The 14,315-nt window shown below is 31.1% G+C and overlaps 1 protein-coding gene across 1 annotated transcript in view; it reads left to right on the top strand.

Annotated features, from left to right (window-relative positions):
• Positions 1-14,315, top strand: part of LOC127733408 (uncharacterized) — a 55,699-nt gene that overhangs the window by 23,308 nt on the left and 18,076 nt on the right. The window contains exon 9 of the mRNA XM_052242773.1: positions 8,894-8,947. Within this exon, the coding sequence (XP_052098733.1) occupies positions 8,894-8,947 (54 nt within the window). The remainder of the gene's footprint in view (positions 1-8,893; positions 8,948-14,315) is intronic.

The raw sequence follows: 14,315 nt of genomic DNA, 5'->3' as shown, positions 1-14,315 counted from the left end.
TTGGGATTAAAGAGTGTAAAAGAAAAAACAATGGATATGGGGTATCCATCCATGACACAAAATCGGTACATGCACAGCAGAAAACACACAAAAAACAAAGGAACATCGCTTTTATTGCTGATCTTTATCTCAAAGTCAACAGTATGGTGGATAAGATTTTAAAATGAAAATCCATATTATTTAGTGACATCCTATTTAAAAAGAATAAAACTTATGAGGATATTGACCATTTCATATATAAAAATGGCAAAATGTTGCTTGTTTTACTTTGACATGTATTTTGAAGTCTATAATTTATTATGGCTAGAGATACCATTCTCTATTAATCATTAGAATGTTAAATTCCAGTGAGGAAATTTATTTAAGACAACAAAATGCTCCACTTATTGAGTCTTCTACAAAGGTTATTTTTACTTGATGTAGTTTTAGCTCTTATTTTTTATGCTCTTAGCCCTATCTATATATAACTAAATGAGAGCACTGTTTTCTTTTTCTAGGTCTGCATATTTATGATCTCAATGGTCAAGTGGTTGCCATTTTGATAGTCTGTAAGAAGTCCTAATACTGTTACCGATAACATAAACACATTGCTTTATTAAATGGTTTCATTGACAGATTGGCAAAGAGAATCCTATGAACCAACTTTCCCGATTGTAAACAATTGGTTTTAAAAATCTACTTCCGTTGTAATTCAGATTTATTTCAGAGTTATTTTCTCCAAGTTTTATTTTTATCATCAATTTCCAAGGAAGAAGTAAAAAACATTGTAATCATTTTCTCATTGTTACAGAAGAGGCTTTAAAGGGAAACTTCGCAAAAAAATGAAAAACTGATATTATGTCCATTCTGTATAAAAAAGCTCAAATTCATAAATATTAAAATTTTATTCTGCTAGATTTAAATTTAGAGTATCAATTCTCTGCGTGCGGCCATTTTGACATCTTCTCGGTTTAGAAACCACGTTATATCTATAAACCACAAAGCACCAAAACCAGCAGTAACCTAATGTAGTCGTAATTGCGTGTTGATATCTTGTCAATCGTACGGTTGTTTTATCCGACTAACTAACTTGATACGGAAAATGTAATAATTTGTTAAATAACTATGGTCTGTCGGTTTTTAAACTGTTTATATGGGAATTAGTTAAAAAGTCAAAGTTCAAAGTCATAAATAAGTGTTCCGTGTAAAATTGTTTTCGAAAATCTAATTTGTTCATAATTCTTTTATGTAATAAACTTATTTAAATAAATTTGGACCTTCCCTTATCTGATCACCAGCATGGCTAAAGGTATTACTCCCAAAGGTATTGTGAGGTGACACGTTCAGGTATTCAAGCGATTTCCTGTCGGGCTTAAAAACTCTTATTACACAATTACATAAAGCAAGTTCATGCATCGTCTCACTTCTGAGAGTATTGATCAGTGTACACGGCCGATAACTTGTAACTTTCCATTTTGAAACTATCAGGTGTATAATATACATCTCTGTCTTGCGTGCCGATAGTGATATACTAGTCATTACCAGAGACATCTCTGTCATTACTAAACTCGTACACTTGTTTATAGATAACATTTCTGGTGTAAAGAATACTATTTATGAAAATCTAAATAATTCCAAAAAAAGATTTGATAAAATAAAAATCTATTTACAAATTTGTTTCCAAGGGTAAATTGGGGAAAATGTAAGTATATACTCGTTGCCAATAATGATGGACATTTTGAAACATACAAGAAATATTGATTTAACAAAAATGTACGCACTTGTCGATCATTGGTTTATACGCCTGGATAGAAAGTTACGGAACTATAGATAGTCGCAATTTTAAATATATACATGTATATTGAATATAAGAAAGAAACATCGAGAACAATTTGATTTAAATACAGGTTGATATCTAACTTGCTTTGGTTCATCGAAGTTATGGACATAGTAAAATCACAGATTTATATTTCAATTAGATTGTTCTCGAACAGTTGAAGTTATGGACATAGTAAAATCACAGATTTATATTTCATTTAGATTGTTCTCGAACAGTTGAAGAAATTCATCATCATCACTATTGTTGGGTATAATCATGGAAGTAATATTTAATATTACTTCCATTGAATGTATAAGGTGAACATGGTTCTGAAAGTACCTTATGTCAATTTTCCTGTTCCGACATGCATGTAATATATGCCACTGGACGTACACTAATGATCCCAAAAAGTCTATTTGAAGAAATAAAGAAACTTCACTTTGGATAGACTGATAGTAGTTGTACAAAAATAAATTAACGAATACCGTATTAACGTCTGACCAGCAAGAGGGTTGATTAATTTATTAAGTTAGATTGTGGGTGAATAAACCATTCCCAATATTGCACTTAGTATGCATAAAATATTAAATAAGAACATAGATATAATAGCCAGCTATTATATCTATGATAAGAGTAACATGAGAAAAAATATAAATACGAAAAGTCGCATATCTGGTAAAAAAAGTCTAACCATCTATAGGATTTCACGTACAATTGTTATTCTTAATCGAAATAACGGACAGTCATTTTCATGAATGACGGTACGCTACGATAAAAAGGGGTGCCGCTTGTTATTCATCATCAATCTATTTTTTCAAGTTTATACTTTCCTGTTATTCTTATCAGTTAACGCAGAGACATGTCACTATGCATCTCTAGTTAACGACAATCAACTATATAAATATCTGAATCTGATGTGAAATACCGTTCATCTCTTTCTTTCTTTTTTCTTTTTTGGGGGGGATTTGGGCAGGGACATAAACATTGTTAGATGTACTTAGGGTTCCCAGGTTGTTGTTTTTTTTTGGGGGGGGGGGGGAGGGGGCGTGTTGGAGGTCAAATCTATCGAAAGTTACAAAATAAGAGCGTTTTATTTATGAATTTACAAGAAGAATTCTGTTCTTGGACGTACTTTTCTCTTTTTTTTTAGTTCAGTGATTTAAATTGAGAAAAAAATCTAGTCAGAATTTAAATCATTTCGGCAATCCCCCATCTAAGACTCCTCTAAAATCATGAATGGCAATGCTTCACAATCATCAGAATTTTCTTTGCATTGGTACATTGTGTATCGGTAGTGATTAACCATGACATTTCCGGGCATAACAGAGCTTCTTGTATATTACCTGTATGTGGTTAGGTGTCGTCCTATGAGGTCTTGCGTATACAGGTTCACATTTATAATGGTTTGTGATATAACAAGGTTTTATGACATTCACACTTCTGCATGTTCTGTATACCACATTCTTATCTTATTTTCAGACCGAAAGAGGAAATGAATAATTTCCAGGAAAAATATTGAGTATCAAAGTATCAAATTAATTTCGGGATTTTTTTCTTTCTTGGTATTAAATAACAGAAATTTAAAGAATAAACTGCTTTTCCGCTTTAGGGGTATTCTTGTCAGTTAAAACAGACATATAATTATATATGTGTATATATGTCTCTGGTATAGACATGGTCTGTGAATGAATTATAAGTCTTGCAAAGGTACAAGATATAAAGCACATTGAAAATTGATTTCGCCAGTCTGTCTCCATTCAAAAAAAAGGAAGGTTGACGTTAGATTGATTCTGTCATTTTTTTTTAAACATCGTTGGTCAAATAGCTAAAGTATTATACGTTGTGAGACTTAGAATATTTCAATAAGGACATTCCTGATTAGGTATCCTTTTTTTTATGTTTTTCACACCTGAAAAGAATATTTTTTCGTAATTATTTGATTCCATTCCATTCCAAGAATTTCCTGTCAAATTTTTAAACATCTTTTTTCAAATAGCTGAAGTATTTATACGTTGTGACAGAGACAGATTTAAAATATTTTGATGAGAACATTAATTCATGAATATGTAAATAAAGATCGCTTTGGACAGACCAAATTATATAATTACAATTGGTAATTATCTATTTTAAATAATACATTTAATAAAGGTTACCGATTCTAATTTGAAATAGTACAATTTTTAGTTCATACACTCGTGTTTAGAAGGCCATTATTATTTATAAATCTATTAAATTAAATCAATTCAGTATTTCATGGTTACAAAAACAGTGACAGCGGTCATAATTCATTTTAAACTGAGCTTACGCAAAATATAAAAATATACCACGACTATCCATGTAATTGTGCAACCTTATTACTCCCCCAAAATAATTATATTTCTTTTTTATATTTTCTGAGTCTAAAACTATCACTCCCGTTTATCATTCATACAAAATGTTGTTCACACCTGGAACAGTGAACCGTGACGGCTAAGATTCACTGAGTGAAGATCAAAAGATTAGAATTACAGAATGCTAATATTTTAATTACCTTGAGTTTAACCACGCATTCAACATTCAACAGTCACAAAGTGTCACAGTACAATACACATTGTATTTACACAGTACTAGCTGGAAATGTTTGCTAGACTTAAGTAAAAGGTCAGAATACAGACATGCATTTTTAATACATTATCAATCATGTCAGTTATATATGTTTGTTCAAAATATTCGTCTGAAAAAATATCATAAAAATGTTCTATTGTATGATTTACTTTTATTACTATAATCATATCAGAAATCCTTAAAACGTAAATCCTACAATTTAATTTTACTGATCACTTTACTTTCTTAATTTTTAGTTGGTTAATAGCTACACCAAAAGTCGTCGATGCGCTTTAAATCGCGTTATTAGATGGTTAAGGAACAAGACTTAAATGAGATTAATTCCACTCCCGGCATGCAAAAAGACTTAAACTACGTCACAGAAGTCAGGAAGTTTGAATAAATAAAAATAATAATTCCCAATTTTCTTCTTTATCAGTTTTTATATCCAAATAAAACTTGGTGAATATGTTTTTTATGGTATTATGAACATAATAAGATGATAAGTAAAAAATCAGGAATTTTCCCTTTAATATTAATATATTTTTATCATCTTATCTAACTTTAAATAGATGACTTTCAAATTCATGCACTTTCCCGTAAATTTCCTATGTCACAATGTTATTATGTCACAGTTAGAACTGATTGTTCGATGACATCGTTAACGCCATTTGACCTCAGGTCAACTAGTGTAACTTATTAAAAAAAAAAACCAACTCAATATTGGTGTATTGGAACCAAAAGGAATATAGTCACATTTAATAAGAGATAGTTGATTTTGAAGTTAACAACTTGAAGAAAGATTAAGGTCTGGTGTAGTCCTAATTAGAGTGAAATGCAAGTAACATGTTTTTGGTTAAATCAAGAAGCTTACTTGGATTTAAACAAAAACTTAAAACTTAAAATTTATCTGGGTATTAGGTGTCTTTTTGTCTTTGTTATTGTTCCTCTTAGCAGTGTGTTTTAGGAAGAAGTTGAGCTGTGGTATATGTAAGCTCACTCACTCAGATTCTTTGATTAGTCGGAAGCCTTCCATCTAATATTTGACCATCATATTTTGTGGAGGGTGAGGGAGTATTTATTTTGTTCAGGAAAATTTAATTATGGTTAGTTCTTTTATATGTGTGAGTTTGAGGACAAATTACAACAGTTCAATAATTTTGTTTGTAAAAAGTCTGAAAATAATCATTATTTTGAATGAGTTTTCAGCAGGAAGAAGCTCCTTAAATAATTGTTCAGGCTTTCTTGTATCTTGTTATTTCATCGATTTATAAAAAGGGAGGCAGTTGGAATTTTCGAATAAGTTTTTGTTTATCCTTCCACATATTAATTTAGTCAGGAACCTCATAATTTTTTTTTTATATGCTTAAAAAGAAGTTGATGTTAATGGAAGATATTTGGTGATATGGTTAGGTTTATTCACACCTTGGATGGTCATTGATGAATTATCCTACTGCTTATTTTGATGCTATTTAGTTGGTACTTGCACTTTTACACATGAGTTATTGTTGATTGTTTATAATTATTTTTAATAGCAAAAGTTATTGCTATTGGGTTTCAAATATCTAAAAGACTTTAAAATTGGTATTTGCTGATTGGAACATATCAAAATTCGAATTTAAATTGTAGTATATGAAACCTAGCCGAGGTCATAATATATTTTAAGTTCAACAAAAATATTTTAGTACTACCTAACATCTTGTCAGTATTAGCTTTATTGAATTCATTGCTGTTTGTTTAACATACTATGACATAGAAAACCAAAATATCTAATAAATAAACATTTTGGTATACAATTTAAAAATCAAGCAAGAATAAGGGGAAGTAACTTTTGTCAATAAAAACAAATCATATACAGTGCAAATATACTTTCAATATATTATCAGTTTTATTATCTTCTGATTTGTTTAACTATGGTATAACATTCAAATAAATGTATCTGTGTCATCTTTAGACTTTAGTTATTATGGTTATTGTAATATAATGTTCATGATGATATAAACTATAATTTAAGTTCAATAATGAAATGTTAAAAATTCTCTTCCTTCAAAACTATTCGAAGCAGAAGTGAATAATGGCAAACATTTCTAACATGTCAGAGGAAATGATAAATAATTTTGAATAAGGTGTATGTTAAGTCTTTTCAATTTAATAGTGTACTCAGCTAATGGGTACCAAGAATGTCTTATCTACTAATCCTAAGCAAGAGACATATTTTGCATATATCTGAAATTCTGTTAGTTAAGATAGCAAAGAAAATAACTTTGCTTACAAAATCAACATTATGTTCAGGAGCAAATTTGGGACTTACATAAATGGGTTACCAAAAAAAAAGGGGGGGGGGGGGGGCTGCAAAAGCATGAATTTTCTTTCATAAATGGTGATTATGACCCTCAGCTAGTCCCCTGGTCTATTCCTGGTATTTGTAATCCATTTTTCTTGTTAATAAAAATATCACATTAATCCACATCACTTTGAAACGGCCCCACCCATTTCCCTCCCCCCTGTGTATGTGTATAGTGTGTATGTGTATATATGCTGTTGGAATCTAGACCAGTCTCAGATCAGATGCATGTCAATGTCTAACTCTGATCGGAATCCAGTCAGGAAACCTGTGAATCCAGATGGTTACTAGTGTAAAACAAAGACACGTTTGGGAAAAGAACCACAGTTTAATGCTTAAATTTCATATTAATAAAACACAAACAACAGTACAGTTTGAAAACAATACACAAATTAATTAATTAATAATCTGTGGTATTCCAAACTTCCCAAACATGTGTGGTGTAACCAGTAGAAGGTAGGTTAAATGGTTTATTATTTCCCCAGGGCAATTGCAAATTTGTTCATGACTTCCTGTCTGTGTGCAAAAGAAGGATCCAAGTATGATTTGTATGCATTAGATTTCCAATCACCCTGTAATTGTATGAGATCAGCTGGAACCCCACATTCTAAGGCAAAGGAGGCCCCTCCTCTTCGAAAACTATGTCCCGAATATTTGCTGCTGTCATAACCCAACCTAGATAAGTTCTGTTTTAGCATCTTTACAAAGGCTGTATATGTAAGAGGGGTAACCTTGCCTCGTACTAAATACAGGAAGACAGGTGAGGGGGCTGACTCTGCTGGCACCTGTTTAAAATTTAAAAGAAGCGCCTTAGAGGGACATAAATGAGAATTCTTCACTCTAGGAAGGGGAATTTCTAATATACGCTCTGAAAATTGAATTGTTTTGGTTTTGCGTACTTTTAAACAGACACCATCTGAGTGAAAATGGATTTCCTCACGAGTAAAATGTCGCAAAGGATCAAAAGCTGAAATTGAAGGGGCAAACAAATTTGACTTCCTTAAAAAGGAGAAAAAAGCCACTAAGCAGGCTGCCCAAAAACACAAGTCCTTACTACTGCTGACTGACAGTAAAGTAAATATCTCATTCAAAATTTTTGGTGCAATAGGCAATTTTCTATGTATGGCAGCACCTAACACACGTTTAGCACCCTTGAGTACTGACTCCATAAAAAAGGAATCTATCGGAGATGCAACTCCTGATTCTAAATGTAGCAACCGCACAATTGACAAATAATTTGTTATGGAATTAAATTGTAACCTTGAAGATAAATAGGCTACATATCTGGCTAAATTCATAGGACTTAATGGAACAAGGGTAATATTTAATCTTCTACAAAATTCTGAGTATGACTTGAAATAGTTTAAATATGTCTTTTTGGTAGATTCAGCATAAGTATGACATCTAATGTTAGCAACAATACTATTCAGTGATCTCACCTCCCTCGATACCAGTGAGCCTAAATAAATGAAAACAAAGGGCATAACTAGACATGTGCCTAACAAGATCCTGTAAATACAGTGGCGGTCGAACATAATCACGCAAAAATTGTTCACAGAAAGGTAGATCATGCATCCGTGAAATACAGTCTGCTAGTATATTCGTTTTGCCTGGAACATGCTTAGCTATCAAGTGAAAATTATATGTTGCTGATAACCAAAAGAGCTCACGCAAAAAGGACATAAAAATAGCATTTTTTGATGTACCTTTATTAATGCAACTTACAGTTACTGCATTATCGCAATGAACTATAATACGCTGACCACGCCAATATGGGGCCCATCGCTTTACTGCTAACGCCACTGAGAAAGCCTCTAATTCATTTATGTGAAGTTTCAAAGCAAAGGGGTGATCTTCTGCCCAATTTACATAAAACTGGGACTATTACACTAGTATAATATAATTGTCCCAGGTTTAAATGAGAAGTTCAGAACTGAATTATTTGTTAGATTTAATAACTTAAGATGATAGGATAAATTTTATCTTAATTGGAAAGAATATCTCATCTACATCCAATATTGTTTAGAAAAAAATAGCATAATATATTGTTTTCATACACCAACATACAACACGGGTTGGGGGAAATTAAACTTTTGAATATGGGTTATTGATGCTTTCAGTGAACTGTTTCAGTTAAATCTACAAAGCACAAATTTTTCTCCTTTCAGATTCATCTCCAACCATTTGACAACAAAAAATACAGTGCCAAAGAATATGTAAAGGCTGAAGAGGATTAATTTGTACCTTAACTGTTGTTATTTTTACAGGTTGAAAGTTACTACATGTATCATGTATTTTATTCATTCAACTTATTGTAACCAATTATTCTCGTTTCTTGCCAAGAAGGGATGTAAGGCCACATAGATTAAAATCTTTTCTTATTATTTTTCTTATGTTTCATATTTTATTGTACATTTTAAAATATTTCTTCCAAACCAAGAAATAAAAAAAAAAAAATGCCCTACAAATATTTTTGTTGAGAGAGGAGGAGAATAAAAAGGTTGATTTCCCATCCATTAAGTAGTGTGGCCAAACAAGATCTCCACTAACAGATACAGGTATTGCATTGCTTAGAGTTACTCCTAATTTTCATTTATAATGTCATATGTCTTTTTTCCAAATTGGATGGAAGTTTGAAAAACTTGATTTAAGAGATAAATGTGTTTAAAAACTCCCATCAAGAAACTAATATAGACCACTTTCGAGTTTGTTGCATTTCTGTCAAAAAATTTGGTTTTAGTGTTCAAACATCATTCGTGCATTTAGGGGCATCGTCATTTCCTTCCCATGTTGAGCCAGCGGTTGAAAAAATATGATGCTATATTGCACGAATTATTCAGCAAATTAAATTCTTATAATTGAAAATCAGCACTGCTGTCATTAGGGAATTAATTGTGATTAAGTACCTACGGAACAAACATTATTTCTAGTTTATCTTGCATAATGAAGATCACGAAGACGCTTGATGAACTTTAATAGTGCAGGGATACAGGCGATCCCCTCTATCTGGTAAATGACATCATAATGGCGTGCATTATTGACGAACTTTTCCGGTGAAAGACATAACTCGAAAGTGGTCTATTAACTCCAAGTGCAGAAGTTATTTTATTTTCAAAATACAAAACATAAGGTCTTGCAAACAGCTGCCTTGCATATTATGTTTGAATTTCTTTTGGAACTTGAGTGCAAAAGAAAGTTGAACATTGAAAATTTGGATTGGAATTATCACCAAAATAAACTACCATTTGCAATTTTTAATTAATTTTGCCTTTCCTATGGACAAAATTAATACAACCCCAAAGACTTGTACACAAGAAAAGTTTATGCATATATACAATTGCCTTAATCTTTCTTTTCCCATGAGGCATAAATAATTGATATACATAAATGTATATTTATGTTAGAAAGAAAAATCATTCTTCCTAAAAGGTGTAGGATTTTTTAACTTATTTTTTCATAGCAGTCTAAGAAGGGACCAAATCAATCAAATTTTATTGGGATTTTGTACACCAAAAAATAGAAATAGAGTTGTCTCCCTGTACATGTAAACTGTGTTATGTGTATTGAAATAATGTGTTCTGTACAAACAGAGACTTAGTGACCTTAAATAACCATCTTTGTAAACCATTTTATAAGAGTCAACTTTTTGAATTCAGATATTTTAGTGTTCTTTTGGAAAGACATGTCTATTTTACAACCAAATCCATTCATGTGTTAATAAATGATTTTCTTGTGAGCCAGGTTAAATTTATTGAGAATATTACAGAAGAATTAAGGAAAAAAAATCATTTATTCAAACCTCAAATGCTCAAATTGACCCGAGGCAAATCTTAAGTGAAGACCGGTGAATTAAGATGTTTCAATTGAGAAGTTTTGTTTTCAAACAATTTTTTGTGAGTGCATTTTTACAAGACTCTGTGTATACTAGCTGACTGCCTTAGCATTGACATTCTAAAGTAATTTTTATGCTATTGCCAAAAGTATTTAAAGTTGCTTTCTTTTAATTAAATTTTTTTATGCATCGATTGCTCAGTCAATTTAGTATTTGCTATGTACTTTTATTATTGCAAATCTGTGTAACTAGTGAAAACAATGAAAAATTAATTTATTTTATGTATGCAGTTTCACAACATGTAGTATAATATTAGCAGCAAACATGTAAAAGCAAGGTTTAATCACTGCAATGTTTATCCTGCTGCAATTTTAGCATTAATAATGCATTACATTAGCTTATGAATTTTCAAGTTTAATTTTTGAATACATAAGATGAATGTAAAACAAATGATATAATATGGGTTTTAGAATAAGCTTCATTTGTGTAATCTGAAATTTTATTATTGTTTATGTATAAATGAAAAAAAAAATGCTGATCCAATTTTTAGCTTACCAGTTATTCAGACACCAAAGAACTATATAATATCAGTTTTAAACTAATAAATTTGCAGTGAGAATGCAAAAAAAATAAAATGGAAGATTTAAGTGTTGTTGTCAGCCAAAGGGTTCAAATTATTGTCAAATTACAACATATTGTACTATAGCATTCAAACAATGTAAAATCTTTAAATTCACAATATGAAATGTATACATGTATGTATGATCTAAACAATAAACACAGTGCAACCTAATAGCAAATTACAGTTATTTCTAGTATATAGAAACACTTGAATTGAGAGTTGCCTCCCCTATAACTGGTTGTTGACTTTGGCTGTTTTTAGTTTACATGAATCTAATTTTATTTTATTATTTTATGATATTAATATCTGTATATATATATAACAATAACCAATATAAAAAAATTATTTCTAATTCAGCAGAGAAATAAAGTACTGTATTCAATAAACCCTATGTTTACTATGTCTGGTGAAAATCTGTTTAGTATCATGTCTTAATAAATATATTTACAATACTTATATATTATTTATCAGTTAAATCATGTTACAAAGTATATTAATATAGTTTTTAAGATTTTATAGAAATATTGGTTTCATAGTACAAAACCATCTTGTTCCAAAAAGTCTGGTCATGCTTTCAGTTTAAGATGACAAAAAATAATTCAGAAGATACCAAGAATTAAGATTCAAGTTTTAAGACAGAAAACAACATAGCAAAAAAATATGAAAAAACAAACAAGACCTCTACAAAATACAACACAGAAACCTAAAGATTGAGCATAATAAAACCTAGATAAATGCATATAAACTTTGGAAGGGTAAAGTAGTACCTGTTAAGGAAAAGTAGAGATATGTGTATTAATTCATGACACAAAATCCCTATACATGCTCATCAAAAACTGAAGCAAAGGAACCAGGCTTTTGTTGCTTCATCTGAAAGTCATTGATAGGTCTTCAAACATGCAGCAAGAACTTGCACCTCACTGCTCCACTAGTGACACCAGTGACAAGCTGGATGCTGTGATAATATTCCATTCATTACAATTGCTGTTCTTTATGTCAAAGTCACAGTGAGGCCTTCAAACACAGAGCAAAAACTTGCACCTCACTGCTCCCCTAGTGACACCAGTGACAAGATGGATGCTGTGATCATAATCCATTCATTACAATTGCTGTTATTCATGTAAAAGTCACAGTAAGGCCTTCAAACACTGAGCAAAAACTTGCACCTCACTGCTCCCCTAGTGACACCAGTGACAAGATGGATGCTGTGATCATAATCCATTCATTACAATTGCTGTTATTCATGTAAAAGTCACTGCTTCACTAGTGACATCTGTGACAAGATGGATGCCATTTGATTAGGGACTTTCCGTTTTGAATTTTCCACGGAGTTCAGTATTTTTGTGATTTTACTTTTTTGTATATTTGTTTTCAGTCAAGTTTGAACTGATGGTTTTTCTAGGAGAAATTCAAAGTTCCAATTGAATGAACTCCACAAAGTACAAACATCATTGTATTTATTCAATGGGACGGTTCACCTTCTAAGAATTTGAATACCCTGACCAACATCAACAGATTCTCATGAAAGATTTCATTTCCTCTGCAATAAAATATATATTTTTGGTAAATAGGTATTCATTACTAGAATCCTTTCCTGTACCATAGTTACTACTATACATGCTATAGACATGTTGACAATGCTTGACTGATAGATGGAGTTACATATTTAAAAAAAAATTATCCAAAACGGGTCAAAAAGATATGGTGTTGATCTACACGAGACAAAAATAATCTGAGATACTGGGAAATAATGTATTCCATTGCTGACCTTCATCTTGACTGTAGCTGGTGGTCTTTATAAAATAAATTTATAAACCAAAATGTGTTTTTTTTTCAAATATAATAAGGGGCCCATCTTTGTTAGCATGAAAAATATGAAGACACCAAATTCTTTACCTTGATCATAGTGTTGACCTTCAAGTTGGAATATATCATTGCTATGTAAAGACTTATCCAGATGATTTTTTAAGATGCCATTTAATAGTGTGGGTGATGTCTCAATGATATATATTCTTATCATTCTAATTATAAGCTTCATAGGATGCAGGAAGAAAATATGGCCTCTAAATTTTCTCTAAATGCAATCAAGACTGCATTCCACAATATTTGCTACACATCTAATTTAAAATTTAGACCAAAAATTTCATGTATCTGATTGATTTCTACAGAAAACTCACAAATTTTTTTAGTATTCAAATTTTCAGATGATAAGACCATTGAACATACTCCACAAAATATGATTAAAGAGTCATTGCAGATGTTGATGAACATGACGAGACAAGTGATGGTTAGTTAAGAGGAATAATTACCAGTAGTACAGTAATAATAAATGGGATTTAAGTAAATTTAATCTGCTGGTCCGTGTCGCCTGAAAATTACAATATCTTAACAAAATCAAATGAAGGGTGAATAAAGAAAAGATCTATAACCTCTGCTGGCCAAGGAAACATTTGTAATACAACTTATATTCTTGTTACCATTCAATAGAAAGAAAAGCAAGTTATGAACAAGAATTTTATTTCCATTATACATAACATCAAACTTTCTTCCAAGTTTTCACTTGTGGCTGATATGGATAAAATCTATACAGTCCTTTCTTCAAAGTTGGTAGTTGCATTTGGTCCTTTTTACTCTTAGGAGGATAATTCATAAGTCTTGGAACAATAAATAGTCGTTTTCTGCCTTTTAGAATTTTTCTCCAAACAGCTTCCTTTAATCCTTGGTTAGCGAGCACAGTTTCTAGTCCATGTTTGTGAGCCCTCTTCCAGGCACTGGCTTTAAAAGTTTCCCCACCTTTATATTTTCTGAAGCGAACACTCTGATGATTGGTGGTATTAATGTTATTCTGTAACAGTCTACAACCATTTTGCATTTGTAAATTTGATGACTGACATATATTCCAACTATTTCTTAAATTTGGTGTTACTCCTTCACTTGCTATTTGTTGTGTTGCTAAAGAATGATAAGAGCAACTGAAAAACCTGTAAATAAAAAAAAAAAACCTGTTGAAACACTTTTTACTATCAATACAAAATTATATTTATATAAAGAAATATGGTATGATGCCAGTGAGAACTCGATCTACCAAAGGATAAAAAAGTGATTATCTAGTGAGAAAAGTAACAGCATTTAACAA

Source organism: Mytilus californianus, unplaced genomic scaffold, assembly GCF_021869535.1.
Source record: "Mytilus californianus isolate M0D057914Y unplaced genomic scaffold, xbMytCali1.0.p SCAF_3, whole genome shotgun sequence".
Lineage (NCBI taxonomy): Eukaryota > Metazoa > Mollusca > Bivalvia > Mytilida > Mytilidae > Mytilus > Mytilus californianus.
This window is presented reverse-complemented; position numbering and strand designations above follow the sequence as displayed.